We start from the raw sequence: 27,650 nt of genomic DNA, 5'->3' as shown, positions 1-27,650 counted from the left end.
TATCTGTGGCTGAATGGTGGTCTTGAACCTGAGTTTTTCAGCAGTGGTGATCATTTTACTTAGTAAGTAGGTTTTTAATGGTTTAGTACTTGGTAGTGTTTTTAAATATGGGAGGCAAAGAAATCCCTCATTAAGTTCTACTGCCATGAATGGGGCAAAGGCAAATGTCCCATTCCAAAAGAGAGATATTATGAACCAGCAAATGTGAACTCTTTTGATGATCAATAATTCAGGGACATAACAGATATTTAGGAATTCTGTTGTCGATAACAGATGTCTTACACGATATCATTTGGTATGACATTTGTAAAATGACATCATTTGCGGTTTGAGGACTGTCAACCACCTCTTCGATGGCAGTGCTGGCAAAACACACATATACAATAGCCTCTTGGACGCTTCGCAAGCATCTGTTGGAGTAATTTGCAGTTTTATTGGTGAAGTCATAGTTCCCTGTTAATAATGTTGGAGTACTCCGTGTGTGAAGCTAAGTTCAGCTTTTTTATGAAGGTATTCTCTTCAACAATGAATCTTAACTAATGGATTTGTCTTGTCGTCTTTTGAAATTCTGATTTCAAGCTCTGTAATTTTCTGAGTCTTTTTTGTTATTGCTATGAGTTCTGTAGACTTTTTTTCCCCATAAATAATCAGTTAAATAGCTAGATAGTAATTTTTAACTGATTAGGAAAAATAAACACAAAATTTTAACTAAACGTAATAAAGTAAAAATATAATCTCCTTTTATAATGTAATAGTAAGAAAAATTAAATAAGCATTGGGCAATACTCACCATCAATAATTAATTATTAAAGGGCTATGCACCAATTCCATCCCCTATAAAAATAATACCCAGCAAATTAGATTAACTTTCTCTGCCTCTCTTATCTTTATGCAGGGCCACTCTGTCTCCATTAAGCCTTTCAGGGAACTTTATTAGGGCTTTAAAGATTAAACAAGAAAGAGTCAGATTAACTTTTTAAAAGAGAAGTGAGATCATGTCACTTCCTTACTCAAAACATTCCAATGGTTTCTGGCATTCTTGCAATACAAGCCCAAGTCCTTGTTATTCAACTAGGAGCCCCTATAAGCTATTCTCCCTGTCTTAGCTCCAGCCTAACCTCCTTTCCTGCCATCATTTTCCCAAGCTGAGCTCATCCTCACCTCTACCCAGCACGCTCTACCTCACACCTCATGACATGACTTATACCAGATGTCTGCTGGAATTGTACCTTCTTAGGGAGAACTTTCTCTGACCGTCCTAGTTTAGACGGCCCCTCCCCAACCCCTCTCCTTACCTTGCTTAGTTTTTTCGAGATGTTATTATATGTGTGCGTATAATTATATATTGCATATAAATATGTATTATGTGTTTTTATGATGATGTGATGTTATATATATTATATACGCCCTGTGTAATTATTTATCGTCTGCCTCTCTCCCTCAAGTGTAAACCCCATAAGGACTGGGACTGTTCCCCAGCACCTAGAAAGTGCCAGGCATGTAATAGCTGCTCAATAAGTATTTACTAAATGAATAAATGAACTTTCTTTTCATCCCAGTGGAACATACACCTCAAAAGTGCTTTTCACACTGCTCATCAAATACCTAATGACACCCAGATACTTGCATATTTAATTTTCATTCCATAACATCTCGGTATCCTATGACACTGATGGAGAAGACTGAAGACAATCTAAAGGGAAAGCCAAGGAACCTGTCTGTAGCCACTGAAATCATTTTTCTAATTGACCCCTTCTGTTCGGAAACTAAACAGATGCAACAGAAATGGGAACGACTGCTCATCATACTTCTTGATATTACTATTGAAAATACCCTCCATCGGCAGCCATTATTTTATTAATTATACCTAAGTCAATGATATTTACGAGACCAACAGTGCAACGCAACAGTACAGCAGACCGTTCCATTAAACACTATTTTCAACAACCACATTTGATAAGAGGGCGTGCAGTTCCTTTCCAAGAGCTGGTGCCCTCAGATAAATTTCATTCATTAATCTCTCCTGGAAGGTTAAAAATAAGAAACCATCCTCAAACTTGAATCATTTCTCAAGTGAACTTAGTAAGTACCCAAACTGAAATATGTATTTAAACGACAGTGGTCACATTTGTGTTTCATGTGAGGACTTCACAGCTCTTTGTTAATAGCTTACAAGATATGGAACTTAAATTTTTTTGAAACAACTCTACCAATATTTGATCACTGTAACACTGGATGTTTAGAAGCCTTGGATAAAGGCCCATCTTGTGTGACCACAATAATTATTATAATATAACTCAAAGCATCACAAATCTTTGTCTTTTTAATTTTTTTTTTTAAATATTCTATGTTCATTATAGAAAACTAGAAGGAAGTAGAAAAGCGGAGGGAAAAAACCCAAAACCACAACCACAGTTCTCATCACCATCTAAAGACAACTGCCTTGAGCTTGGTGAGCTTTCATTTTATTCCTTTTTCATGTCCAAATCCTTTTAAAAAAATAATTACTATGAAAGGCTTGTAATCCAAAGCAAGTCTTAGTATGACACCAGTGATGATATTTTTAAAATACCACATTTTCGAGTGATAAAAGTAACAGTTGGGAGATAGACCGGAATGCTTTAAAAATTAACATTTTTCATAAAAATGAAGAATAATTTCGCCAAAAATAGTGTCAAAAATAACTTTCACATAGCGAAAGCATGCCTACATGTTAAAAGCATTTGCAAGAGTACACATTCTTTTTTCCTGAGTATAATTTTCCTCTGCTTTTCTTTTGGCAAGTACCTACACAGTACATACAAAATTAGTGAGCAAAAAAATAATTTGTATCAGTCATCTTACATTTAAGAGAAAATAGTTACCTAAAACCCATAGAAACCAAGTAATTCCTGCCTCCATACTCTAGCAAAGACTGACAACCTGAGTTTGGACCTAATCTTTTTTTGTAACTCGTTCTACTTCTGGGCTGTCAGACTTTCTAATTATTGTTTTCTATAATATAGCTGATTTCCCCCCAATAACCTCACCACTGCCTTTCTTGGGACCCACCCGTACATGAATTTTTCAATTGAATGTCCCTGAGTCTAATTCCATTCAAGTTTAAGAGAAGCAACTGATCTGAGTGACTCATTCCTGGGTACTTATAGCAGAGAAACTAGATTCTGCAGACGGATGAGTCATTTTGACTGGAAAGCCCTGGATGGGGAAAAGGTACCAAGGATGCATGTAACAGAGGACAGGAAAGTCGTCAAGGCAGGAGGTGCCAACGAACAAGACACTGACATAGTATCCTTTGGTCTGAAGTACTTTGCTATCTTAAGATGGATTCTACTTTCCTAACAGCCCTTGCCAGTTTTTTCCTAACATTTTCATCTCTTTCAGTTGAAAATATCCCCGATAACTTTTTGTTGCTGTTAGGTCTAGCATTTTTTCTGGGGTCACGTTTAAATGTGGTTGATCTCTTTGTCCAAAGCTCTAGGTGCATCCTCAAGATAGAAACTTTCTAAGCGATTGGTGTCAAGCATTCAGTACCAGAATGTACAAGACAGTTTTTCCTTTGTTCAAAATGAAAGGAGCTTATCCATGTTTTCTGATTATAAAAATAATACATGCTTATTTTAAAAATGGAAGTCCATAAAATATCGTTACAAATCAACTGAAATCTTAATTAAACTGAGATAATAGTTAACATTTTTACATCTAACTCTCCTAATTTTTTTCCTGTATGCCCATATTTGCAAACCATGGGATCACACCATTCATGCAGATTTGTAACCTGCTTTATATTCTCATGAACTATATGAAAAACTCATTTAAGTCTGGCATCTAGCTGGGAGATGAAAGAAGGAAGCTCACTGAAGGAAGATGACTAAGAATCATTGCTTTATCTATGTTTTTACAAGTTCACTTAATTTAGAGATTATTCATTAATGCTCCAAGGCATCAGATGTATAAATGATAGCTTGTAACAACAACAAAAAAAAAAAGTGAATTGAACACATAGGTATCTCACTTTTTTAACTTTTAAGAATTATACAAATAATATAAATTAATGGTTAAAAAAATAATACAAAGGATATAAACTGAAAAATGAAAGAACACCTTTTACTTACTAGCCCTCTTCACTCCTCAGTGGTAATCACTGTTAACAATTTATATGTTGAGAAATTATCTTTGTACATGCGAGCACATTATAGGCACAAAAAATATACCAGCTCTTTTTATGTTAAACATAAATGGGGTCATATCACACATATTCTCTGCAGCTAGTTTTTTTTTGTTTGTTTATGCTTCCTAAATCTAATAATATAATCGTGGACATCTTTTCAAATAAATTCCAACAGATTTCCTTCATACTTTTTTAATAGCTGTGGAATTTCACATCAAATGTCCCGTGGTTCATTTCACCAGTTCCCTACCTATGGACATCTAGTTTGTTTTTAGACCTTTATGCTGCAAAGCGCATCCTTGTCTACATACCTTAGTGTTACTTCCTCAGGTCTATTCATAGATTAAATTCCTAGAATGGGACATCTAGGTCCAAGTTCGCAAAACAACATGGAGCACTGTATTTCTCTGTAACTTGGAGAACTTATTTCTTACTTACATGTTTAATAGAGTACTTAATGTAAATCTTCCTCATGTAAGCCCCATAATGGCTCATGATAGAAAAAGGGAAGGAAATGATTGGGATGAGACAGAATGCAGAGGCACCTGAGTGTCCATATAGGTAACTGAGGGAGGAAATGGCCATGTATATGGGACTTTCCAATTCCAGGAGGCCCACCTCTGTTGTTCCTTGCAGAGATGAGGAAAAAGGTATAAGACTAGAGAGGTGTGTAGCTTGACAGCTGGAGAAATTTGTTTCTCTCTTCATGTGTAGGAAAAAATTAGGGAAGCGTCAGAAGATTTCTGGGACATGTTTCCTATGCAAGAGGAAAAAGCCGTGTTCAATTTTTAAGTAATCTGAAAGAAAAATTTCCATTTTATCGGCTGCCCAAATTTCAGAAAGATTCAGGCCCGAATTCAAATCTGTCTCACATAAAGTTTCCCATTAGTATTTATAAGATACTCCTTATGTGAATTTTTGCCCTGTTTGGATTAAAATATAATGCTGTCCTTCGATTAAATAATTTACTTTAGAAGGGAAGCTCATTTGATAAAGTGGTCAGCTCGTGGATGGGAAAAAATACTATTTGAAATGATTCCAAGGTTTTTTTCCCCTTATTCTGGCCTTTTATGTTATTATTCTTTTAATTTTAATTTTTTAAAATTACAGTTGACATTCAGTAGTTTCGGGTGTATAACATAGTGGTTAGACATTTGTGTAACTAACGAAGTGATTCCCCGATACATGTAGTACCCACCAAGCACCATACATAGTTATTACGATATTACTGACTATAGTCCCTATGCTGTACTTTACCTCCCAAAGAGAATTTTATGCCTAGAAAGTTTATTACTACATGAGAAAACCAGTAGATTTTCTCTGTGGTAGACCAGAGTGTTGGGAAACTGAGTCTCCCATAATCAGTGACTTACTGTATACGCATCCCAGGAGAAAATGCTGAGATGCGTCCTCTATTGCTTCCCAGAGTTCCTCAGGGACATTAATCTCCAGTTGTTCACAGCAGGTGACCTGTTTGATAATATACCCTTTCCTAGATGCTTTCCTTTCCCTGGCTCACTTCCCCGTCGACCAGAGTGTTGGGAAACTGAGTCTCCCGTAATCAATGACTTACTGTATACGCATCCCAGGAGAAAACGCTGAGATGTGTCCTCTATTGCTTCCCAGAGTTCCTCAGGGACATTAATCTCCAGTTGTTCACAGCAGGTGACCTGTTTGATAATATACCCTTTCCTAGATGCTTTCCTTTCCCTAGCTCACTTCCCTGTCCTTCTCCCATTATTCCCTGATCTCACCTCCTAAAAACTACTTGCACTCAAATCTTTGTCGGCTCCGGGGGAACCCAAACAAATGGTGTCCAGTCTTATGGTTTGTGTCATCGTGAGTGATGTGATGGTGCTGTCCGCTAAGATAGAAAAAAAACAAGATAAGGAGGAGGGTTTAATTAATTAATTTCGGAAGAAAGGTATGAGGATAGTGGGAGGTGGTGGAAATGACAAATTAAATTTGGGACCCATTAAATTTAAAGAGCTCCAGAGACTTCTGTGCGGGATGTCTCATGGAACGCCAGTGGCTGGTGCAGTGGACTTTATATCATTAAGCAAATGCGAAGGCTGCCCGTACTTTAGCGCTTCTAGTTGCTATCTTTCTTTTCTGGATGATAAACAGAGAACAGAAATGATAAGTACTTTGCTAAAGGAAACACACCACACAAGAAGAACAGCCAAAATGTGAGGCCCCCTGACTGTCATTCTAATAACTACATCAAGAAAAGGTGATGTGGGGGTGTCTTTCTTACCATGAGAGGCACCCGTTTGGCCTACATATGGGTATAAAGAATGAATTTGTCTGAGTGAAAATAGATGGTCTAGTTTGCAAGTGGAATGGCTTTTCTTTTTTTTTCTACTGTGGCTACTGCCCTGAAAAAGAATAAACACAAAGAAGAAATTGCATGAAATGAGAATATGTATTTTTGATAGCAGAGGAATGGAAGGATATATTGTATATACAGAAAAGGCCTTATAGATTGAAGTAGCTAGTCTCCAACTGAAACCAAGGTCACTATATCGCCATCTGCAAACAAGTACTCTCCATCGTCCATTACACGTACTCATGATTGGCCTTTTATAGCACTGTTCTTTCTCAAGGCATCTCAACAGTTTTTGCAAAAGTAACAACACAACCACAGGCACTGCTGAGGCCTTATAAATGGTATGTGGAAACTTTTATGGGAGCACATACTGATTTGCTCTGCTCACAGGAAGATACCAGGCCAAGGTCAAAGTGGCCACAGCCTCATGGGGTAACCTGTACCTGAGAAACAAAGTCCTCAAAGTAGGTTTTTGAAAAGGCTTTTGGATGTTACCATGTCTCCGAAAGTACAAAGACGAAAGTGCTGATGGGTACCTTCAACACCACGTGACTTGACCCCTGTGCCATCTGGGTGGAGATAAAGACGCTTGGCCAAACCACCGCAGCTTTTTTTTTTTCCCCTGTTTTTGTGGCTTTCTATAGATAGCTCAGGTGATGCCTCTTAACTGGATATAAATCTCTCCTTTGGAAAGGTAACCACCCTTAAAACAAGTGTGCCCACCCTTCAGTGCATGAACCCCACAACTGTTGGTCTGCAGAGACCTGATCAGTTATATATTTGAGAAGGACTAAATTGGACACAAGGCTGACACTGCTTAACGCAAGGCCTTTCTCTACAAAAAGCTCTTCCTGGTGTCACTTGCTCCCCTTTAGAATTCACCTGCACTAACCAAGACCAAAGAAGGCTCGCGAGGGACAGAGGGGATGAGTGGTGAGCACATCATTTTTAGCCTTAACATCATGTGGATCAGGAAAATCCATAACAATGAAAACTTCTCCCTCCAATAAACAGCTGCACGGACTATATAGCTCATCTACTGCAGGCACATCAAAGAAATGCTCTAAGCAGTGTAGCATTGTTTCTCAGTTTGAAATGTAACAGGAATCAGATCCATCAACCTGTATGTCATTTAGTTCAGGGCAATAAGTTCACGCTACCAATAGAAATGTTTTCACAAACAGAAAGCTGCATAATTGAAACATCGCTGTCATCATCATCATCATTGTCATGGCTTCCGAAGGGAATGTGCCCTGGTATTGATGGCCTAGAGGTGACCATTTGGCATCTAGACCCACCCACTTGTGAATAAGCCAATTAGCCGTAACAAATGTGGAAATACTGTCATAAGTATATAGCTTGATGAATTCTGGCAAAATGACACAGGCATATAATCAGCAGCCAGATAAAGAAATGGGAATCCCAGCCTGCTAGAAGCCTTTCTTGTGGCCCCCCTTCTAGTCACTACAACCCCTAGTACTGTGTCTTTCAAGAATTACTTACATTGGCTTGTCCCTTCCCCATGTCTTAGTGGGGATGGTGCCCCTAGACCAGACTCCAAATTTTCCCTGTGCCAGCATATGGTTTTGGCTCTCCCCAGTTTTTTAAAAAAAAAGAGCCTGGGCTGAGGTTACAGTAGCGTTCCAGAAGGCCAAGTTTTTGAAAAAGAGGGGATATGGAAAAAGTGTGGTGATCTTTTATTCTCTTCCTACCAGAAACCAGGATAGGACCAAACCATGGTTCTCCTGCTTCCCAGTCAAGAGCTTTTTCTTCTGCACTGCTGACCAGATCAACAGCAATTTTAGCCTTACATGTTTTATTTAACTAGGAGATTTTTACAGTTTCACAAAACTATTTCTATGGTCCAAATGATCCATTAAAGATTACTAAAAAAGGAACATTAACTGTTTAAATTCCTTAATGGAAAGAAACATTCCAAGTGACTATGATTACCAGATATCAAAGTCTTAAAGGAAGAAAGAAAAAAAAAAACAGATATGGTAAAGAAGAGGACAAAATTAGAATAATAATGATAAACAGTACTTTCTTATCTTGTAAATTCTTCGAAATATCTTATTTAAAGGACCCCTTTTTATTTCTAACTAAAAGAAGGTATTCCCTCGTGTTCCCAGTTACTATGTATGGATGAGAAAGTTGGACAGTGAAGAAGACTGAGAGGAAAAAATAAAATCATTGGAAATATGGTGTTGGAGGACAACTATATGGATACCTGGAACTGCCAGAAAGACAGACAAATGGGTCCCAGAGCAAATTAAGCCTGAAACATCCCTAGAGGCAAAAGTGACAAAATCGAATGTGTCATTTCCGGCGCATCATGAGAAGGCAGGGTTCTTTGGGAAAGACAATAATGCTGGGAAAAATCGAAGGCCGCAGGAAAAGAGGGAGACTAAATGTGAGGCGGACTGCCTCATAAGAGAATAAGAGAAGCCCTAGGCTTGAGTCTGCAGGAGCTGAGCAAAGACATGAGGACAAGGTACTGTGAACATCACTCATTCACAGGGTCACCGGGAGCTGGAGCTGACTCAACGGCATGTAACACACCCACAAAGGCAGGCAACCCCATCAGTAATACCTCAAATGCCAATGGTGGGTATGTGTGGGCAGACGCTGGAGAGATGTGCTCCTTTTGCTCACTGCTGGTGACACATCATCTGACTTAGTGGGCAGCATGACAGGGAAGAGAGAGACAAGGTACTGTGCAGTTCTGGGTTTGAATTCCCATGCTGCCACTCACCAGCTGTATGACTCTGAACAAGTTATTAAATCTTTCCACAAAAGGTGCACATTTCTGGTTAAAAGTCCTGGGGATGTGACGTCCAACATGGTGACAATAGCTGACAATACTGTATTTTATATTTGGAAGTTGCTAAGAGAGTAGATCTTAAAAGTTGTCATCACAAGAAAAAAAAATTATAACTACGTTGGGTAGTGAATGTTAACTAAACTTATTGTGGTAATCTTTTTGCCGCGCATGTATCAAGGCATTATATTATATACCTTAAACTAATACAATGTTATACATCAATTATATCTCAATAAAACTAGGAAAAAAGTTATTAAATCTCTCTGAACCTCTTTAGTCATCTGTAAATTGAGCATAATTCCTATGTCTTCACACTTGGTATTAGCGAAAAGGCCGAGAAGCTATTAATTCCTATGTCTCAATGAGTTGCTTTCAGAATTAAATGAGATGGCATAGGTCCTGTGATTTAGAAGGTCTTCCTTCTCTGTACAGAATAAATCTGTTTAATCAAAAAGGAGCTTAAGTTACAAAATGATACCAACAACACCCGATGTTCTACTGTTTATCTGCGACTTAGTCTGAATTGTAAAAGAAAATGCTCTGTTTGAAAAAGGATTGAAGAACACATTTTGCTGTGATCCAGAACAGCTTTGTATGTCTCTTTTGAGGTATGAGTTGGGAAATCTTAACATCAAGATGTGACATGCACATCTTTTAAGCCAACTGTCTGAACGAGGTCATTCATATTTGACCAGTAGCATAGCAGGCGGGGTTAGCTGTGGGTGGCACTCTAATGCAAGGCATCATTTATTTAGATTTCAGAAAAGTATATGACATGGTACTACTTTTATTAGATTAATGGGCAGCACAGAGAGAGGATAATGGATCAAGAAGTGGCCTGGGGACAAGGAAGACTATTCCAAACCAGATTTTTTATTTAACGTCAGATCCTGATTGGCACATCAGGTCCTGAAAGGAACTAAATTTTCCCCATGTTCTTTGCTTCTCATTTGTACATTATAAACAACAACAAAAAGAGTTTTTTTTTTTTTAAAGAAGTTAGCAAATAACGGGGATAAAAATCTACAACTATAATTGCTGATATGTTTTCCACCGTCTAACTTGAAGCTCCATCTGAAAACACACAGAAGCGTCTGTGACTCCAAACGCTCTGAAAGAATTGCACCGAGACCCACATTTTTTTCACACCCGCTCTGGTTGTGTTTTTGTTTTTTGGCTTAATACAGACCAAACAGACTGTGACTTCAGAAATCACAAGACAGAACTGAAGCTCCGCATTGTTTAAAAGCAGTGCTGGGGTATGTGCTCTTCTCTTCACAGCCTTTGCTACGCGAGACGATGGGAAACACGAGTAGCTGTAGGGACCGTGGTCGTGGGTCTGCTCTTCACATGAAAGTGCCCTTCGCACCCTGAACGACACCTGGCTTTGCAACTCTCCTCTTTGAATATAAGTCTTGTACAAAGTGAGACAACTATAAATTAGAAGTATGTGACATGACACGTGGTCTGTAATTCTATTGCCCCCATAATAGGAAAGTTCTTTTCTCTCTTTTGTAAAATCACCACCAGTACCAGCATCACCCAGGGTGTACTCAGTCATCTATTCACAGCTCGAAGAGCATTTTGTCCCCACGTCCCTCCAGCAGAAGGTGAAAGCAGCTTTTAACTCATTTTATTAAGGACTCCTGGTTTTACCTCTGTCTTAGACATTCACAGCAAGTAAAACGGTTAGGTCTTGGTTCTTGAGTATTCTTTGGTTGTCAGGAAAGTCAGTCTAGAAATAGTGGCAACAACAGAGGCCAGGATACCGCGAAGCTCTGTGTTGATTCTGTTTCTCTGGGATGGTGGCAGCTGTGTGTCTCAGATACCATCTGCCAAAGGCAAATGCCTAGTTAACTGTGCTATTCTCGATTTCTTCACAGCCCATGGTCCTACCCACCTCTCCCAGCTTAGCGAGCCTCACACTGCTTCATCGTCCACAGGCCCAAAACATGATCACAGCACACTGTCCTTAGATGAGACTCTCGTGAGGTGCGCCTCCCTGCCCCGCTGTCTTACTCCAAAGGTATTTGGAAGAGAATTCCAGCCCACTGATAGAAGGGAGATAAATATATACCAACACAGACTTTTGAATTAATGCTATGAGTTTTCGGCATTTGCAAGGGGTTTCTTAGATTGGAACTAGGCACAGGAAACCTCATCAGTTATGGTCTCTACCAATTGGGAATCGGAGATAATTCTCCGGGACAACATTTATCTTTGCATTACCTGTGGAAAGAAGTTTGTGAAGTAAATAAAGATTAGAAATAATATTTTAATGGTAACATTCTAAGGACTCTGAGGCTTTTCCTTATACGCTAATCACAAATTATTTTCTGCCTGGTCGCTAAGCCAGCCATCTCCTTCCCGCTTTCCCCATTTCTGCAAAGCCACTAGCATTCTCTAGTTCAAACTGCTTGTGGCGAAGCTAACCAGTCTCCCAGACCAGTGGCCTAGGCCTCTGTCTGCTTCTCCCATCCCCTCCTCCTGTCCTCTCTAACCCGGCCACGTCACTAACGCCGCCGCAGCACCAGAGCAGCCCCACTGCACCTTCTCCAAGGATTCCGCCACCTGCTGCCCACTTGGCCCTCCGAAATTTCCCCCATGACTCTTATACCACAGAGCCTTCGGATCCTCAACTATAGCTTTAATGCCCTTTCTCCCAGCACAGTATTTAAGCGAAGTACTAGAGTAAACGTAGCCTGTTGTAGTTTGCGATTGGTACTTTTTCTGGTTTCAGAATGATAACACGGTACATAACACGTATTTCATGCAACACTCCGATGGGCACACTGATATTTCTGCAACAAAATGTCAATAGCCTCCTATTGGCTTGTGCCACCCAGTAACTTATTCAAAACACTGTGGTTGGTAGAGCTTTTCGGATTTCGGAATTGTGGGTAAGGGACTGGGGAGCTGTAGCTGGTATGTAATGGCCATCCATCACTGTCCACACTTGAAAGAAATATTCACTTGTCAAGTCTCCAAACTCCAGTCTTTTGTTAATTCAGAGTGGTCTTCTCCACAATTAGTCCAAACCATTGAGGCTTTCTTTACAAAATATGCCTTCGGGTTATGAGAAATTTGTGATCACAGGTTGTCCTCATTTTTAATGTTTCTAATTTTAACTCTAGTTCTAAAGTATTTTCACCTTGCTTATTTGTAAAAAGTTCCTTTTTCACTATCTATTTTAGCAAAATGTAAATGCAGTCACTTTGCTCGTCCTCTGTCTAAAGAAAGGCAGAAGTACAGAGATTGGTTCTCCCTCAGAAGAGTGTATTTACATTTTAAAAATCTCAGTTATACTGACTTCCCCCAAAAATAAGAGTTAACTTTTTAAACTGTGAGTTTATCTGATTTGTAGTATGTCTACCAAGCAAATCACAGAAACCCTCCCCACACTCAGTTAAACATAGACTGATAACACTCTTTGGAGGTCGAGTGTAGCTTGACCAATAAACCCTTCTTAAAATATAGCCAAGCCAAACATTAAGCAAGCAATGCGGAGTTTATATATACATCATGGGATGCTGGCTGTATGGGTCACGGCACTCAGACTTGCAATTCCTAGGCAGTTATTTTGACATTAGAAAGTCACAATCCATCAACTTAACAGCAGGGTGATAATTTGGGGACCAGGGAGATGGCTATTCAAAATGACACTGTGGGAAGTAAACAGTAGTTCAAATAGCCCCTGTTTGAGAATGAAGACATCAACTGAGCAGAATTTCTTTCCACTTCTAGAACCAGCTATTACATGATGTGCAAAGCCAAAAAGCACACAGGTACCTGGGCTCTTTGGACATGAGAAGAAATGGATCTGCCATCACAAAACTAAGGATGACAGAGTTGCCTCTTCTCAACTGTTTGTTACAAATCCCTTCCACTGACTTGTGATAGCCAAGCCAACATTTCAGAAGATGCTATGCGGCTCTTTCTGAATTGCACAATACTCATCTCCAGCAGGCTGTGACACCAGGCTCCTCAGGAGTGTGGAGGATACTTGGGACTTTATTCTTGCAGGAGTTCCCAGACAACAACCCTGCAGTAAGCCCCTCCTGCACACGAAGGAGGGACAAATGAATGGATATGGAGGCCACCGAGAGCTTCTGAAATGATCGCAGCAGCTGGGAACGAAGGTAACCACAGCGAGACCTTTTCTAGCTGCTGGATTAGTCTTGGGGGGTCGGGGAAGTGGGGGCTGAGTTGGGAGTATGGGCTACAGTGCAATGGTTCTCAAATGTCCTCATTTCATAATAACTCTGACACATACACTCGAGCCCTGAGGGATGGCCAGGCTGTTGATAAACGAACAGCAAGCACATCTTTCTTTTGACTCTGAACAGTAGAAACGAAACAGAAAGAATGGATAAGAAATTATGCACCGATGCTGAGATGGCAAAAAGGAGCATTAGATAAATATACGCAGATATTCTAAGAAGAGAGGAAAATCTGGAAGGCACGATTGTCTGAAGGAGCTGTATCGCTTCCATGGAAACCTAAGTGGTTTTGTGGCAGCCCACACCCCACCGGGGTCCTGACCTGCCCCAGGGATGATTAGTGTTCTGGCCACTGCCCTCTCCACTATCTTCCTGGCTGTCTGCCTGAAATACTGAAAACGTGAAAAGCGAATTATTTTCAGGTTAGACTTCGCTATTTAAAAGAAAAAGAAATTCACTATGAGAACGAAATATCAGTAGGTAAACAACGATAAGCTCCTAAAGCGAAGATGAATTTTCTTACTGTCTGCATTTTCTTTTAATAAACTTTCGTGGCTGTTTAAATTGAGTTTCTCCCTCTCTTTAAAAACCTAGCTTCACATGAATAACATCAACACATACGCTGAAAGTATCTGAAAATTCACACATTTCAGAAAAGTAATTTTAGCGATCAATAGTAGAAGCAAAGCCAACAATGATTCCATACCTGGAGCTGATATTCTTCCGTGAAGCACAGATTCACTGGGCAGCAGGTCTTTTGAATTGGAGGTGAATGGTGATTGTCTAAATGTATCTTCTGAAAAGAAAGGGCTGGGGGTAGGGAAGGAGGAGTGAAGTTTAGTAAATTAAAGTTATTTAAGATACCCAAAGCATCTGGCCATACATACACAAAACCCCACAAATGCTAGATAAGGTAATTTTTTTAAACGATGCTTAGAGAATATAAGAATATCATGCTTAAAATGGAGAAAAAGAAAATATATTACATCAGACAAGTGCCATCTGCACATTCTGCCAATTGGTTTTATACTTAAGGTGAATAAATGAAATATCATCTTTGAAAGGTGGTTCAACCCAGAGTCAGGACAGCTGAGCAGTAAATTTTACTCTTGCACTTATGTTCTGCGAGTATGTTGAGCCCAAATGAAGATGAACCATCTGGGTCAGAATCAGAAAGGCCTGGTTCGAGGTTCTTCCCTGAGTGGTGACAGATCTGCCCTTGCTCACCCACTTTTTGTCACTTGATCCCTCGGGGACCAATGGTGGTATACTTCAGAAGGGCAGATGGCTGGAGTCTTGGGCCTCTGCACTGAAGGAGACACCTCACCAGTCCCCACAGGAACCGAGACTGCATCCTAGAATTGTCTTGGTTCGTAAGGAGCGAAAGGCAGCTAATGGGACTGCCAGAGAGGACACTGGGGTTGGGGTAGAGTGGAGGACCTTCACTTTCCATGAGACTGAGGCTCTGAGTTGAGTGATTCTAAGCTCCCCTAGTGACTCAGCTAAAACTAGAATCAGGGACATCCAGACCACAGCCATAGTGAACACAAAGGCTTTGGATGCTTTTAATCAGTCTGAAGGTTTTAACCCAATCATAGCATCCGTCTTCCATGCCTTACAGTAAATGATAAACAAGTATTGTGATCACACGTGAGAATAGTGAGGTATCCAGCAGCGTCCAACCTGGAGAATGGAAAGCCCTACGTACAACAGGGAAAATGTCATCGCGGGAACTTGGTGCACAGGTGGTAGATGGTTCCTAGGGGGCAGTACGGAAGCCCAGCAATAGGAAAAGCAGGAGGCCGCCCCCACCCTGAGGCTGGAGGGACAACAGGAGGTCATTGGAGTCTAGCCACAGTGTGCCGGAGGGAGAGGGAGAAAGTCTGTAGCTCTTAAGCCCCGCCCCATCTCTCATCAGAGCGTCTGATTGGCTGAACCTTCCCAGAAGCCAGAGAAACAGAACCTGGCAGCATCAGGCCCCCTGTAAAACTGCAGATCATATAATTACACTCATATGTGCGATATAAAATTCAAAGCAACCAACGAACAAGACAAACAAACAAAAACTCATAGACACAGACAAGAGTTTAATGGTTACCAGAGGGGGAATGGGGGGAGGGTGTAGGTAGAGAAGGGTAAGGCGGGGGCGGCGCGCACATTTATGGTAACGAAGGAGATCTGACTTTGGGTGGTGAACACACAATGCAATATACAGATGACATGTTATAGAATAATACACTTGAAACCTATCTAATTGTATTAACCAACATTACCCTAATAAATTTAAAATGCAGATCAGGGGAAGGAAAAGACCTGAGGGCATACAAACCTAGGACTCCTGGGACTGGTGTTGCTTTTCTAAACACACCGACAAGGCTATGGTTACTACCAGTCACTATTATGGAGGAAATAGTAAGATAGAATTGAAGATATATAAATACTTTTAAAAAGCAAAACGTACAGTAATGAACAATATAGTTTTACATGACCACTAGGCTTATTTAATGCAACTTAGTGTGGCATGCTTCTTAGTTATATCTTAAACATAAAATGATTTAAATAGGCTTAAACAATGAACTGGCTATATGTAGGTTAGTAGGTGATGAGAAGTGGGGAAACGTCATTGTATTCCAAATACTCATAACGTGCAAGTGATAACAAAATGCTCGAAAGCATAAGGCAGTGAAGCACAGTGTCCAAGAGCCTGAGCTGGAGAGCAGGCAGTTCTAGGTTCAAATTCAAGCTCAATTTATGGCTGTGTGACCTTGTACAAGTCATTTAACTTCTCTGAGCCCTTATTTCTTGTCTATAAAACAATAAAACAGTATCCAAACTTCCCTGAATCGCTGTGAGGAGTGAATAAGATAGACCATGGAATGTGCTTTTCATGGTGCCTGGCAGATAGTAAGTGCTCAATATACGTGAGCTATTTTTTATTTGTATCTCTGTCTAGCCCAAGAGAGAGTATAAATTAATCAGCCTTTCCTCACAAGTGTAGTTTCCTTGTATAAGATGAAGAAAAGGCTGCTCTGATTCTGAAGAGTCAGTTGACTACTGGGGTGATTAGGTTAATTTCGGAACCAAAGAACTTTTAAGGAAGTAGAGAACTTGGAGGATTTTTGGTCAAACTCAGAGTGTAACATTTCTCAATTCTCATCTCCTTCGCTCTGAAGCTTCTATACGAGGTGATAGTGATGTCCTCTTGTCTGAGTGGACAGTTCACAGGAAACACCACAGACTGGTCCCCCGGCACTGGGCAAAAGGCAGGCAACGGGCCTGCGTGTCACTGTAACTGGTTATACCAATCACCTTGGACTCTGAGAGTTCAATGGAGCCCATGGAACTGTTGGGTCTGAAATGTGGACACTTCCCATTGGGGACACCAAGAGTCCCAAGACGAGCCCCGTAAAGGGCCTCTAGAAAATCACTCTTCTCGCCACAGAGAAACGTGTGTGCTGCCCCACCTTCCCTCAGTTTTGTAGTAACTATTTATCGAGTGCCTACGATGTGCCAGGCCAGGGAACATCATGGTCAGTAAAACTGTCTACGGTCGTAAATGTCGGGAGCACAGGGAGCACAGAGACCGTATGGGTAAGTGAAAGGGAACCGCCGTGGTGACCAGTGCTGTGTTACTGTGAGGTCTGGCCTAGCTTGGCCTGGAAGGGCTTTCCTGCAGAAGCCACAGCTGAGCTGAGACCAGAAGGAGTAGGGCTGTGAGGTGCCAGGGCATCAGGGAGAGTGTCCCCTGCACAGTGAGAGGACACAGCCAGTCCATAGAGCTGGAGGAAGGGCCATTGTGAGGGAGGTGAAGCTGGTGTGTAGCGGGCGGGCACTCTGAGTGCAGGGATCATGGCTTTGTCCTAGCAGGAGTGGGATGCTCCGCCGTCTCTTAAGTAAGGGGAAGGTGGAACAGGATTTCAGTTCTAGAAAGCTAGGCCTGGGGGGTGAGGTGGGGGCTTGCAGAAGACAAGGCAGGTAGCCAGAGCAGCAGTCCATACTGGATGTGGTGACGCTGGGCAGTGAGTTAGATGACCAGTGGCCAACGCCGCAAACCGGCAGTGACATACACGGACTGAAAAAGAGCTGAAAAGGTCAGGCAGGTGAAGTTCACAGGTACATTTAAAACTAACCCTACGGTTTCCAGGTGAACCGGGCCCAGGCCTCCATGCTACATGCTGGAAATAGCCTCCTTGGTTTTGCTGAGGAATGGAAATGAGCTAGCTCTGCATCTTCACTGGACCCTTCGGCAGCAAGGAGTTCCACGGACGTGAGGAGTGAAGCCCTATTATTCCCCAGCCTCTCGGAAGAAATTGAGTCGAAAGGGAGACAATCACTGAGGGGAGCAACATTATAAATAATTTTCTACCCTGGATGCCAGCTTTATCCTGTATAGAAAAAAAAAAAAGATTTCTTCCAAGGGAGCAGAGAATTCGAAGGGAGTCACATTGAATACTAAAGGACAGTGATAGGACAAGGCAAAGAATCAATGGAGGAATGTTTACAAGTCAAGGCAGCGCGAGCCTGGCGGAAAGTCTTATCTATGAAGAAAAGATATTAGGTTAACAGAGAATCAGTCTCAAACTTGACGCTGCGATGCTCCGAATTCGCATCCGTCCCTGCCGGGAGGTGGGAGTGATGCAGAGGGTTACGCAGAGTTTGGAAGTAGAAAGATCTGACTCTGAATTCCATATCAGCCACTTAAGAGTTAAGAGACCTTTGCCAAATCCACAAACTATCTGGCCTGGAAGAGGGGTTTAAAGATATCACCTTCAGAGGGGTGTCGTAAGGGTTAAATAAGATATTTCACGTTCAAGTTCTTAGTGCACAGTACATGTTCAGCAGAAAATAGTAACTAACACATATATTGCTTACCAAGTATCTGGCACTGTTTTAAGGTACTTTGTGTGTATTAACTTCACTTAATCCTTACAAGGACCCCATAGTGTAGCTACCGTTATTATTATTTGCATTTTGCAGGTGAAGAGACTCAGGCACAGGCGAGTTCCGTAGTTTCCTACGCTCATGAGCTGAGCCAGGATTTGAATCCAGGCTGGTGAGCTTACACGCTGAACCACGCTGCCTTTGTGTGGTCGCTAAACATCCAGGCAACTCATGGACAACGCAGAATCACAAATCCTTCTTGGAACGTACAAAACAAAGAAGATGGAGGAAGGACGGATGTAGGAGGGTGGAAGCAGCCGTTCCAGTGTGTAGGACCCTAGGTCGCTGAAGGAAGACTTTTTCAACTGAGAAATAGAGCGATTGAAATCATTTGACCCTTTACTTTGCTCTAGAATTTAAGATAGGCCCTGCTTTTTTAATATTTCTGCAACACAGGGGACAGGTCCATTTGCAAGCCTAACCATTCTCCGCGGTGTGTGCCCACTGCTTCTGAGGGCAAGCCCAAATGAACAGGGAAGGGTGACGAGGTCACTAGATGTGGCTAAACCTCCATCTCAGCACAGATATGAAGCTCACGGCACTATGGCTACACTGCCACCTGTATAATACTTTTGGCTGCCTAGAGTGACATCCATGTTTCAGGAAGAGGAGGAGGAGAGGCAAGCAAACTTAGAGCATGCCCCCTACAGCAGGCGCTTGCTTCACAGGATCAGATCTCCAATGACACTGGTCATCTAACTCACTGCCCAGGTTCTGAGGACAGAAGACCCTACGCTTGCAACTCAGCGCCAATAAGCAGTGTAATTTTTAGTATTGAGACGATACTCCTCAAGCTCCTTTTCTTCCGCCAGGCCTCACAGTGTCTGTAGACTGTAGGAGGGCACTGGCTGGCTTTTGGTGGATGTCCAGCTTTGCGGTGGACAAAGCCAGACCCTCGTTGGGGCGGCAGTGACTGCAGGGGTGGGAGAGGGCGGTGGAGAGGGACGATCTGGGAGGTTCCCGACATGGGATGAACGGGGCCTGCATCTTCCTGGGGAGGAAGACAATACATGCAATACATCAAATCCGATGCATCTGTACCATCCTTCAGCTAGTAACTTAGTTACCAACTCTTCCAGGAAAGGAGCCAGGTTGTGACTGTTGCAAGACTCTAACTTACTAACTCTCCAGCTACCTGAACTTCAGTCATTTTACTGTGACAAAGCCTCTCTATCAGAAAGTGAGGCAAGGAAGTAGAAAGAGGCAAAAGTGTTAAAAAAATGATTTCTGACTAATATTTTTGGTTGAAAAGTTGGCAGAGGAACAGGTTGGACCTGACAGCTAATACGGGAGGGGCCTGCTACTTTATGAACAAAATCTCCATCTACCTTAACATATTCCTTTTGGTTGACTAGAAGACTTAGCTAATTTGTATAAATATTCAATAAATATTCAGAAGTCGCATCTGGAAGCTGTTGGTGAAGACTTAGGACTGCCCAACATCCCATTACTTTTCACGCTTTTTGTTATGTAGAAAAGACAAATTTTTTTCTATTCAAGTTTCTTTTCTGGATAAAAACGGTTCTCAAATGTGTATTTTAATTTTTCTCTTGTACAACATCTAAGGGTTAAAATATGATGAGGCACTGCTGTCACTGTGACTGGACAATTCCAGGCATGAGACGGCCTGTAGGGTCAACGGCATGAAGCCATGACAAGAAAAGATTTACAATAAATAATAAAACAGTCCATAAAAGATGATAGCTCTAAATAGTGATACATTCTGCTAAGTGCCGACTGTGGCACCTTTAACATCTGAGTGCCACCAGGAAGCTCTGCTGTGTGCGGAACAGAAGGCCCATCTACTTAAAATTCACACTCCCCACGTGCCACCACTGATGCCAATAACAAAACAAAAAGGAAAAGAAGGTGGTTACAGTGTGCGAGAGAAAGTTAGGAAAAAAACCTTTGTTAGTAGTGGTATAATTTTTAAGGAGCAACAGAGATCTTTTTTTTTCCCTTCTAAAAGACCATAATAATAATTCCTAGGACTGAACTTGGGGATGGCAAATATAAAAGAAAGATTAAAGCAACAACAACAAAAAAGATTGTGCTCTCTGATCGGTTTTTAACTCAGAACACGTAAGGATCTACGTATTTTAGGATGGAATGAAATTCTATTAAATGTGAGTTTCAGCAAATCATCCTGAAGTGATATTCTGACTTCAGTTCAAACATAGACAAATTTTTCTTTAATGAATTGAAAAAGATGGGGTATTTAAAAAAAAAAAAAAGTACTTGAGTATCCATTCAGCGATGTATCATACAACATAACAGGGCTTCTGAGTTTTTTCCAAGAACTGGGTAAAATATGTCCAAAAGAGTTTGAGTTAATTTTTATTTTGTTTTGTTTTCTTTTAAGGAAATCTGAAGAATAAGTTATCTGACTTAAGTCTTTGCGAGAAGCTATATGCTGTGAAAAGAGGCCCTGAAGCCCCATTCCAGGCGGGAAAAGTTCTCTGGGAACCGACATTTTCTCTATCTGCGACCTGCTTGCCAGAAGACTCCAGTCTCTGGCCACCTCACCAGATGGTTGTTAATCCTTCCTGTTAACGGGACCTCCCTCAAACCCTTACGTAGCCCCAGCTACTACTTCAGATCACTAAAATCCTAGTTTTCTGTATTGATATATCACGTTATTTTTAAAGAACTGAAATTCCATATATTTATCTAAAACCACTGCACTGATATTTTTAAAACTCTGACTTATGAATCACTTAGACCTTGAGACATACCCAAGAATGACACACTGCATGACATTTTAAAGTGAACAGGAAGCCCTAGTTGAAAAAACAATCTTCCATGCCTCCGAAAGCCTCAAGAAGAGACAGGCAATTTATCCCTGAGTTATCCCAAGAATAAATCTTAACTTTAGTTCAAAGACTTTCTTAATATGTGGAATATGACCGACAGATTAAAATGAATACAGGTAACTTCCATTTGGAATCTCAATGCCTATATAATGAAACTAAAGGAAATGACCACAAACCGGAAATGCCTTCTTTGAACAGAACCTAGGCCTTGCTAACAGGAACAGAATACGGTCCTTGCCAAAGAACAAAAAGGAGAGTTTTTTTAAAAGCCTTTCTAACATATTAGGATTATTCGAAGATAAGGAATAGGGGGAATATGCGGCTTAGTTATAACTACCTTCTCAACATTTCCTCAAGTCCTTTAAGGTCAGAAGAAACTTTCTGAGAAGCTGGAATAGCTTGCACGTAAATACGCTCACAATTCAACAACGAAAACACTGCCACACTTTTATATACTCCATTTTCTAAAAAAGACCAAATAACATGATTTCATTTTCAACCTCATTTTCGTGATCAACGCAATTTTCTTTATTTTGGGGGTAGTGTTTGTTCTTTTCTGAAATATTACTGTCCTTGACTAATTTATTTACTAATAATTTATAATAGAAATAGATGCTTCATATTTTTTGATATATTTACAGATCTGTATGTTTTGCAACACATTTATAAATGACTATATTTGAAATATGTTAAAAGCTTAGTTCCACAGATTTTTGTAAAAGAACTTTGAGCACTTAAAAAAGCCCTAGGATGGTCATTTTGCTCTGGCATAGCAATCACTAAATGTCACCGAGGACTGTACGTGGCCCTCCTAGCTTCTACCTCGGGCCCTCACTTTCATTTGAGATGAGATATGGCACAGCTGTGTTTCTTACAAAGTGGGCCCAGATATGAACATTTTAGGTATACAAGTCAATGGCTGTTTTCCTTATTAGCATTCTTGTAGTCAGTGAAAAAGATACTCTATAATAATAATTAAAAAAAAAAAAGTTTAATGGTGCTCATGAACACTTTCTCTTTTTAATGCCACAGAAACGAGGAGCCCTATTCATGAACGATTTTATTTGCTTATTTTAATGAAGCACCCTGGAGAGCAAGTTTCAGGAGACACGGGGGTGGAGGAGAGTGCTCAGGATTAAAAATGACTTGGGGGTCTCTGCCCTGAAGTCAACCTTGACCATCTGAAACAGTCAATTCCTTATGTAAGCTTAAAAGGGATACACAGAGAAGACCTCCTGTGACCTCAGTGGGCCAGGCATGGAACCCCAGTTACCGATCATGTCGGGTGCACACATTTTCAAAGAAAGAAGGATTGTAGTGAATTGCTATACATTGGCAAGGTGCAGCCGGGCATTTATCTACGCATTGAGGCTGGCGCTGCAGATTCAGTGGGTTTCTAAATGGGGTTTGTGGCAGATGGAGAACCAAGGTCACTCCATCATCCTACTACCCCTATAGGCATCAGATTTTTTTCTTTAATTTTGAGGCGACGAGAAAGCTAAGATGTGTTTCCTCCTCCTACTAGCCCATTGACATGGCTTGTGAACTTGGCTGGTGCCGATCAAATAGAACCTTCTAGCAATTAAAAACCCATTAAACATGTTGTTAATTTTGCAAGGTGTACGACAGTATTGTAGAAAATATCCTTATTTTTTAGAGATATATATTAAAGAATCTGGAAGTGAATGTTACGATGTCTGGGGTATGATTTAAAATATAAGGAAGAAAAAGGATTGATGAAGTAAGCAGGGCAAATGTTTGTTTAATGTGGGTGATGGGGATATGGTGATTTATCACATTATTCCTTCTACTTTTAAAAATTTTACATACCAAAAAAATCGACAGCAACAATCAAACAAAGAGTTCAACCCAGACAAACTACCAAATGGAATAATAAATGATAGTAAAAGAAAATACACAAAAGAACAAATACAAACCTCTCCCCATGAACAAGTATCACTTGCTGTCACTAGGAATCAATAAATGAACAGGTTTTAACTATAGATATAATTTTTAACCTCCCAGTTGGTAAAAAAAAATTTAATGACAAAGCACAGAGATTTTTGAAATATTCTCTCTCATTAGTTTACAGTAGAATTATATATTCAATCCTTTCGAAAGTCAATTAGACAATTCATAGCAAAAGCCTGAAAACTGTGAATGCTTTTTTTTTGCGTCAATTTATCACAGTATCATTTATAGTAGCAACAACTTGGGAAAATAAAACCAAGCAAAACCCTTCATATCCAATAACGGGAGACCGACTGAATATATTATGACATATGCAAACACTGACTACTATGCAAACATTAAAAGAATTGAGTTAAAGAATTAAAATATTGAGTTATGTTTACTGACATGGAAAGAAGTTCTTAATATACTGCTAGGTGAAAAGAGAAGGTTACAAAACTATATATATAGCAGGATCTGATTTTTACAGGAAAGTATACATACATATAAATAGAAAAACATTGATCCAGGACATACACTGACTTAGCGGTGGTTGCCTATGGATGGTTGGACTGATTACAAATGATTATTTTTTCTTCTTTATGTTCTCTAATATTCTCTGGAAATAAAAGTTATTTTTAAAACTTAAAAAAAGATTAAGTTTTATAGTTTAGGATCCTTTATTTTTAAGGTGACTCTTAGTCTTTTAAAGAATAAGCCGAGGGATGATATAACAGAAGGCAGTTGTAAAAGACACAGGCGGGGACAACTAGATCTAAATTAGAGCCCATCGCTATTGGCCAAGTTCAGTTGCAGGAGGCCGAAAGCTGTAGAAGGGAGAGGCTGTTTAAAATATCGTAGAAGAACAATAGAGCATCTGAGGAAGACATATCTATTGGTAATGTTTTTTATTTTCTCCTCTGAAAAACACAAATGCCTTCTATTTAGGGTTGTCTTAGAGGCGGGCCAAACCGTACAACCTAACACCAAGTTTTCAAGGAACAATCCCTGTTGCTGAGGCTGGAGCATTCATCCACTTGGAGCCAGGGAACTTCTCAGGGCAAGGAGCACAATGCCAGGCCTTGTCGAGGGCCGCAGTGACTGGGAGGCCGGACCCGGAGAGCCGGAGCCAACCTCAGGCCACGGAAGTGAACCTGCATGTCCGGATCTGTGAAATGTCAGCCTGTGGAGGGACCTGGATCTCCCGCAGGAATCTGACTTTCTGCATAAACAAGGGCAGCGGGCTCTCTGCTGAGGTGAGCAGAGAGCAGATGAACTCAGTCTCCTCTTTGTCCTGCGTAAACTGTAGTAATGCCAGCGAAATGTGGATGCCTCTTGGCCTGCTGCAACGTCCAAGTGAGCTTTTCACTCCTCAGCGGAGGTCAACTCTCGACTATTTGATGTGACAACCATGGAGACACTCTTGAGACCAATTCCCAGATAAGAAGAACAAGAACGAAGCCAGCTTTTGGTCATGTCACCTCTGCATAACCTGTCAAAGGTGACTGACTCGGAAAGAATAGAGGTTTTGGGTGTCTACTTACAGAGATCTGCAAATTTACACTTCGTTCCTAGTTGTTTTGAGTTATACAAACCAGATGGGATAGTTTTGCAAGCCAGGAGAAATAAAGGGGGGAGAACTCATGGAAAAGTGAAGAAAAGAAAGGCACAGCCCTCAGATCTCGAAAAGAGATTTAAACTTGCCTCTTCATAGTAACACAATACTAAACAGTTCTGGAAGCTGTAACAGTTCAGTACAGATGTCACGGATGGGAGAAAAAAATGGCAGAGGGTGATACCTACGGGACAATGAAGTATAGGGATAGATAAAAGTACTGAGAAAGGTTTGGTGAAATAAGAAAAAACCCTCAAAGGGCAGCAATGCACAAAGTAGTTTTAAGTTATATGTACTTAAACATGATCTGTTGTTTTCCGAGATTAGTTTAATTTTTTTGAAAAATGAAAACTCAAAGATAAGTTGTAAAGCACGTATTAACAATGAAAAGGCTCTCAAATCAACATTCGTGTCAGAGCAACTGCAGTAGTGCAAGCTGTGCATATCTAGGGGGTAAACTTAACATCAGAGACATCAAAGATTTGCTTATTTATTATGACAGTATTCCAGTAGATGGCAGTGTCTTGAAGGAAGGGCATTTTAAAATCTGGAATAGCCCACCAACAGCCTTGACTTCACTGAAAGAAAGAAAGCACTGAACATCCTAACTGAAGAGACTCCATGAAATCAGTAGTAATTTCCATTTTTTAGAAATAGAATTCTCAGTGCATTTAATCTTAAAGTCATAAAACATAAAGGGTAAAAAGATGATATGGAGAGCTACTCAAAAATCACCCATTTTATTTGCTCTGTTTCCTGTTTATTTTCTTAATTGCTTCTGTCTACTCCAGAGTTCTTTGTATGTAATCTTTTACTTTTTAAGATAATGGAGCATTGTTCTCTTATGCCTTTCAAAAAACGAAAAGGGAAAATTGCACAAATTGAGGCAGCGCATCATAATTTTACAAATCTGTGCAATTTCCATTACCGAATCATAAATATTTAAGGACATACATCCAAACCATCACACAGGAAAATTCTATATTGAACACTTTCAAGTACATATGTCTTTTAGTAAACACTGTAAGTGCCATTATCTAAATCATAGAAAAATAGCCTGCATTTCAAATTCTGAAAATTGGGCAAATTAAATGTTAGTCGGCACAGCATGATATGAATCTACCTTTCTCTGATTTTCCCACTTCTGCTTTTAGTCTAGTAATGGAGAAAAGGACAATTCAGGTAAATACTTCCTTGCATTTGGAATAAAGCAAGCCAGTGTGAGTTTTTCTTATAGGCCTGCAATCTTATATCCCCACAGACACTGAATTATTAATGGGGAAAAGAGAACAAATAACCAAGAGAGGGTTCTTGGCAGTCCTTGTTTGAAGTTCATGGTGTTACACAACATTGAACATGTCCAATTCACCTGCCAGGAGCTATCTGATTCTTACTCTAGGGTTCCATTTTCCTATTTCGATCTTATCCAGCATCTGGCTGGGTGATGGTCCATGTCTGAAGATGGAGATCTTCTTTTTATTCCATTAAACTTTGGGATCTGGTTATGATATCATGCTTCATATATTTTCGTCTACATCTGATCATATCAGCTGGTTATCTGTTCCCTGTAAAACTTAGGCTTGTGCTGGGAAAGGAAATAGAAAAATCAGGATTTTATTAGTCTCTTAAGCATTCGGTCCTTCTGTTCTCATGGGGCTGGCTGGACCATCTCCTCATCTCACTCGTCGGGTAGGAGAGCAGGAAGACCACGCAATCCACACACTATCTCAAAAGAGACGCACAGCCTTTTTTATACTTAGATTGAATGTTCTGCACTCCAAGGTTAAACAGGCTAAAGAACGGCTGCTTTAGCATTTAGAGTGAAGTTCCAGCTAAAGGGCTGATTCGGTGGGGGTGTCCGAGGAGGGCAAGAACAAGGGCGGAAGGAAGGGGTGAGGTCAAGGCATTGGTGAGCAGGCCCACACGATCCAATCATTCCAGCTGCTAAGTAGATTGATTTTTCTGCCTGGCTACATGGTGCACTTTGGTAGTTGTTTTTCTCCTTTACTTTTGGGAAGATGATCCTAATTTAAGCATCTGAGTCTAAGTTCTTAGGATTAAAAAAAAAATAGCATTCTCAAACCAGTTCTTAAAATGCCTGGGATTTGCTTCAAAATAATCTAGGGAGAGGGAGGGGAGACAAAAGGAAGGGACAGATGAAACAATATGAGTCATGAACTGATAATTGTTCAAATTTGGTGATGGTTACATTATCTACTTTCGAAATTTTCCATTGGAAGCGTTGAAAAAAATAAGGTAGAGAACTAATGATCTAGAAATTTGCTAGTTATTAGTTTCAAACTTTAGCCTCACCTAAACCTTTTTAAACATTGCTAACAAGGAATGCTGTCCAACATCATTTTCTCTCTCCCTATCTCCCTACTTTATGATAGAGGCATTAACAAACAGCAGAACGGGCAGTGGACAGCCGTGACCAGGGAGGGTTTGATGGGGGCAGCGGGGGCGATTATCACCTGTGTGGGACAGAGAGTTAACCGTACACACACCCACAGGCTCCACGTTCTCTTGGTGCCCGGGCACGGAAGTTGGCACCCCTACGTCCCACTGATAAGCACATGTCGAAATGCCAGGCTACCAAGTATTTCATCCTGCGTTACTACACTTGTCCTTAGTTCTTGTGGTTGGAATGAGAGTCAAGATCAATAACGATAAACAACTGTGGGGGAAGTTGCGGGTTTATAAAGGACAGGAAGAGAATCAGCTTCTTTCTTCAGTGCTGCACGTCTCTCCTCTCCCCTCGTGCCCCTGGAGGTCAGACCCCATGAG

General features: G+C 40.6%; 1 protein-coding gene across 8 annotated transcripts in view; it reads right to left on the bottom strand.

The window, feature by feature from the left end:
- The window catches only part of ZNF827 (zinc finger protein 827), a 150,049-nt gene that overhangs the window by 35,044 nt on the left and 87,355 nt on the right, over positions 1-27,650 (bottom strand). For all 8 annotated transcript variants that reach the window (XR_001516371.2, XM_015585089.2, XM_015585086.2 and 5 more), the window contains exon 8: positions 14,251-14,354. Coding sequence is in view for 7 of the 8 variants with exons in the window: in XM_015585089.2 (XP_015440575.1) it covers positions 14,251-14,354 (104 nt within the window). In the remaining variant the exon portion in view is untranslated. The remainder of the gene's footprint in view (positions 1-14,250; positions 14,355-27,650) is intronic.

This window comes from Pteropus alecto, unplaced genomic scaffold (genome assembly GCF_000325575.1).
Source record: "Pteropus alecto unplaced genomic scaffold, ASM32557v1 scaffold50, whole genome shotgun sequence".
NCBI lineage: Eukaryota > Metazoa > Chordata > Mammalia > Chiroptera > Pteropodidae > Pteropus > Pteropus alecto.
Note: the sequence above shows the minus strand (reverse complement) of the source record. Positions and strands in the feature narration are given on the sequence as shown.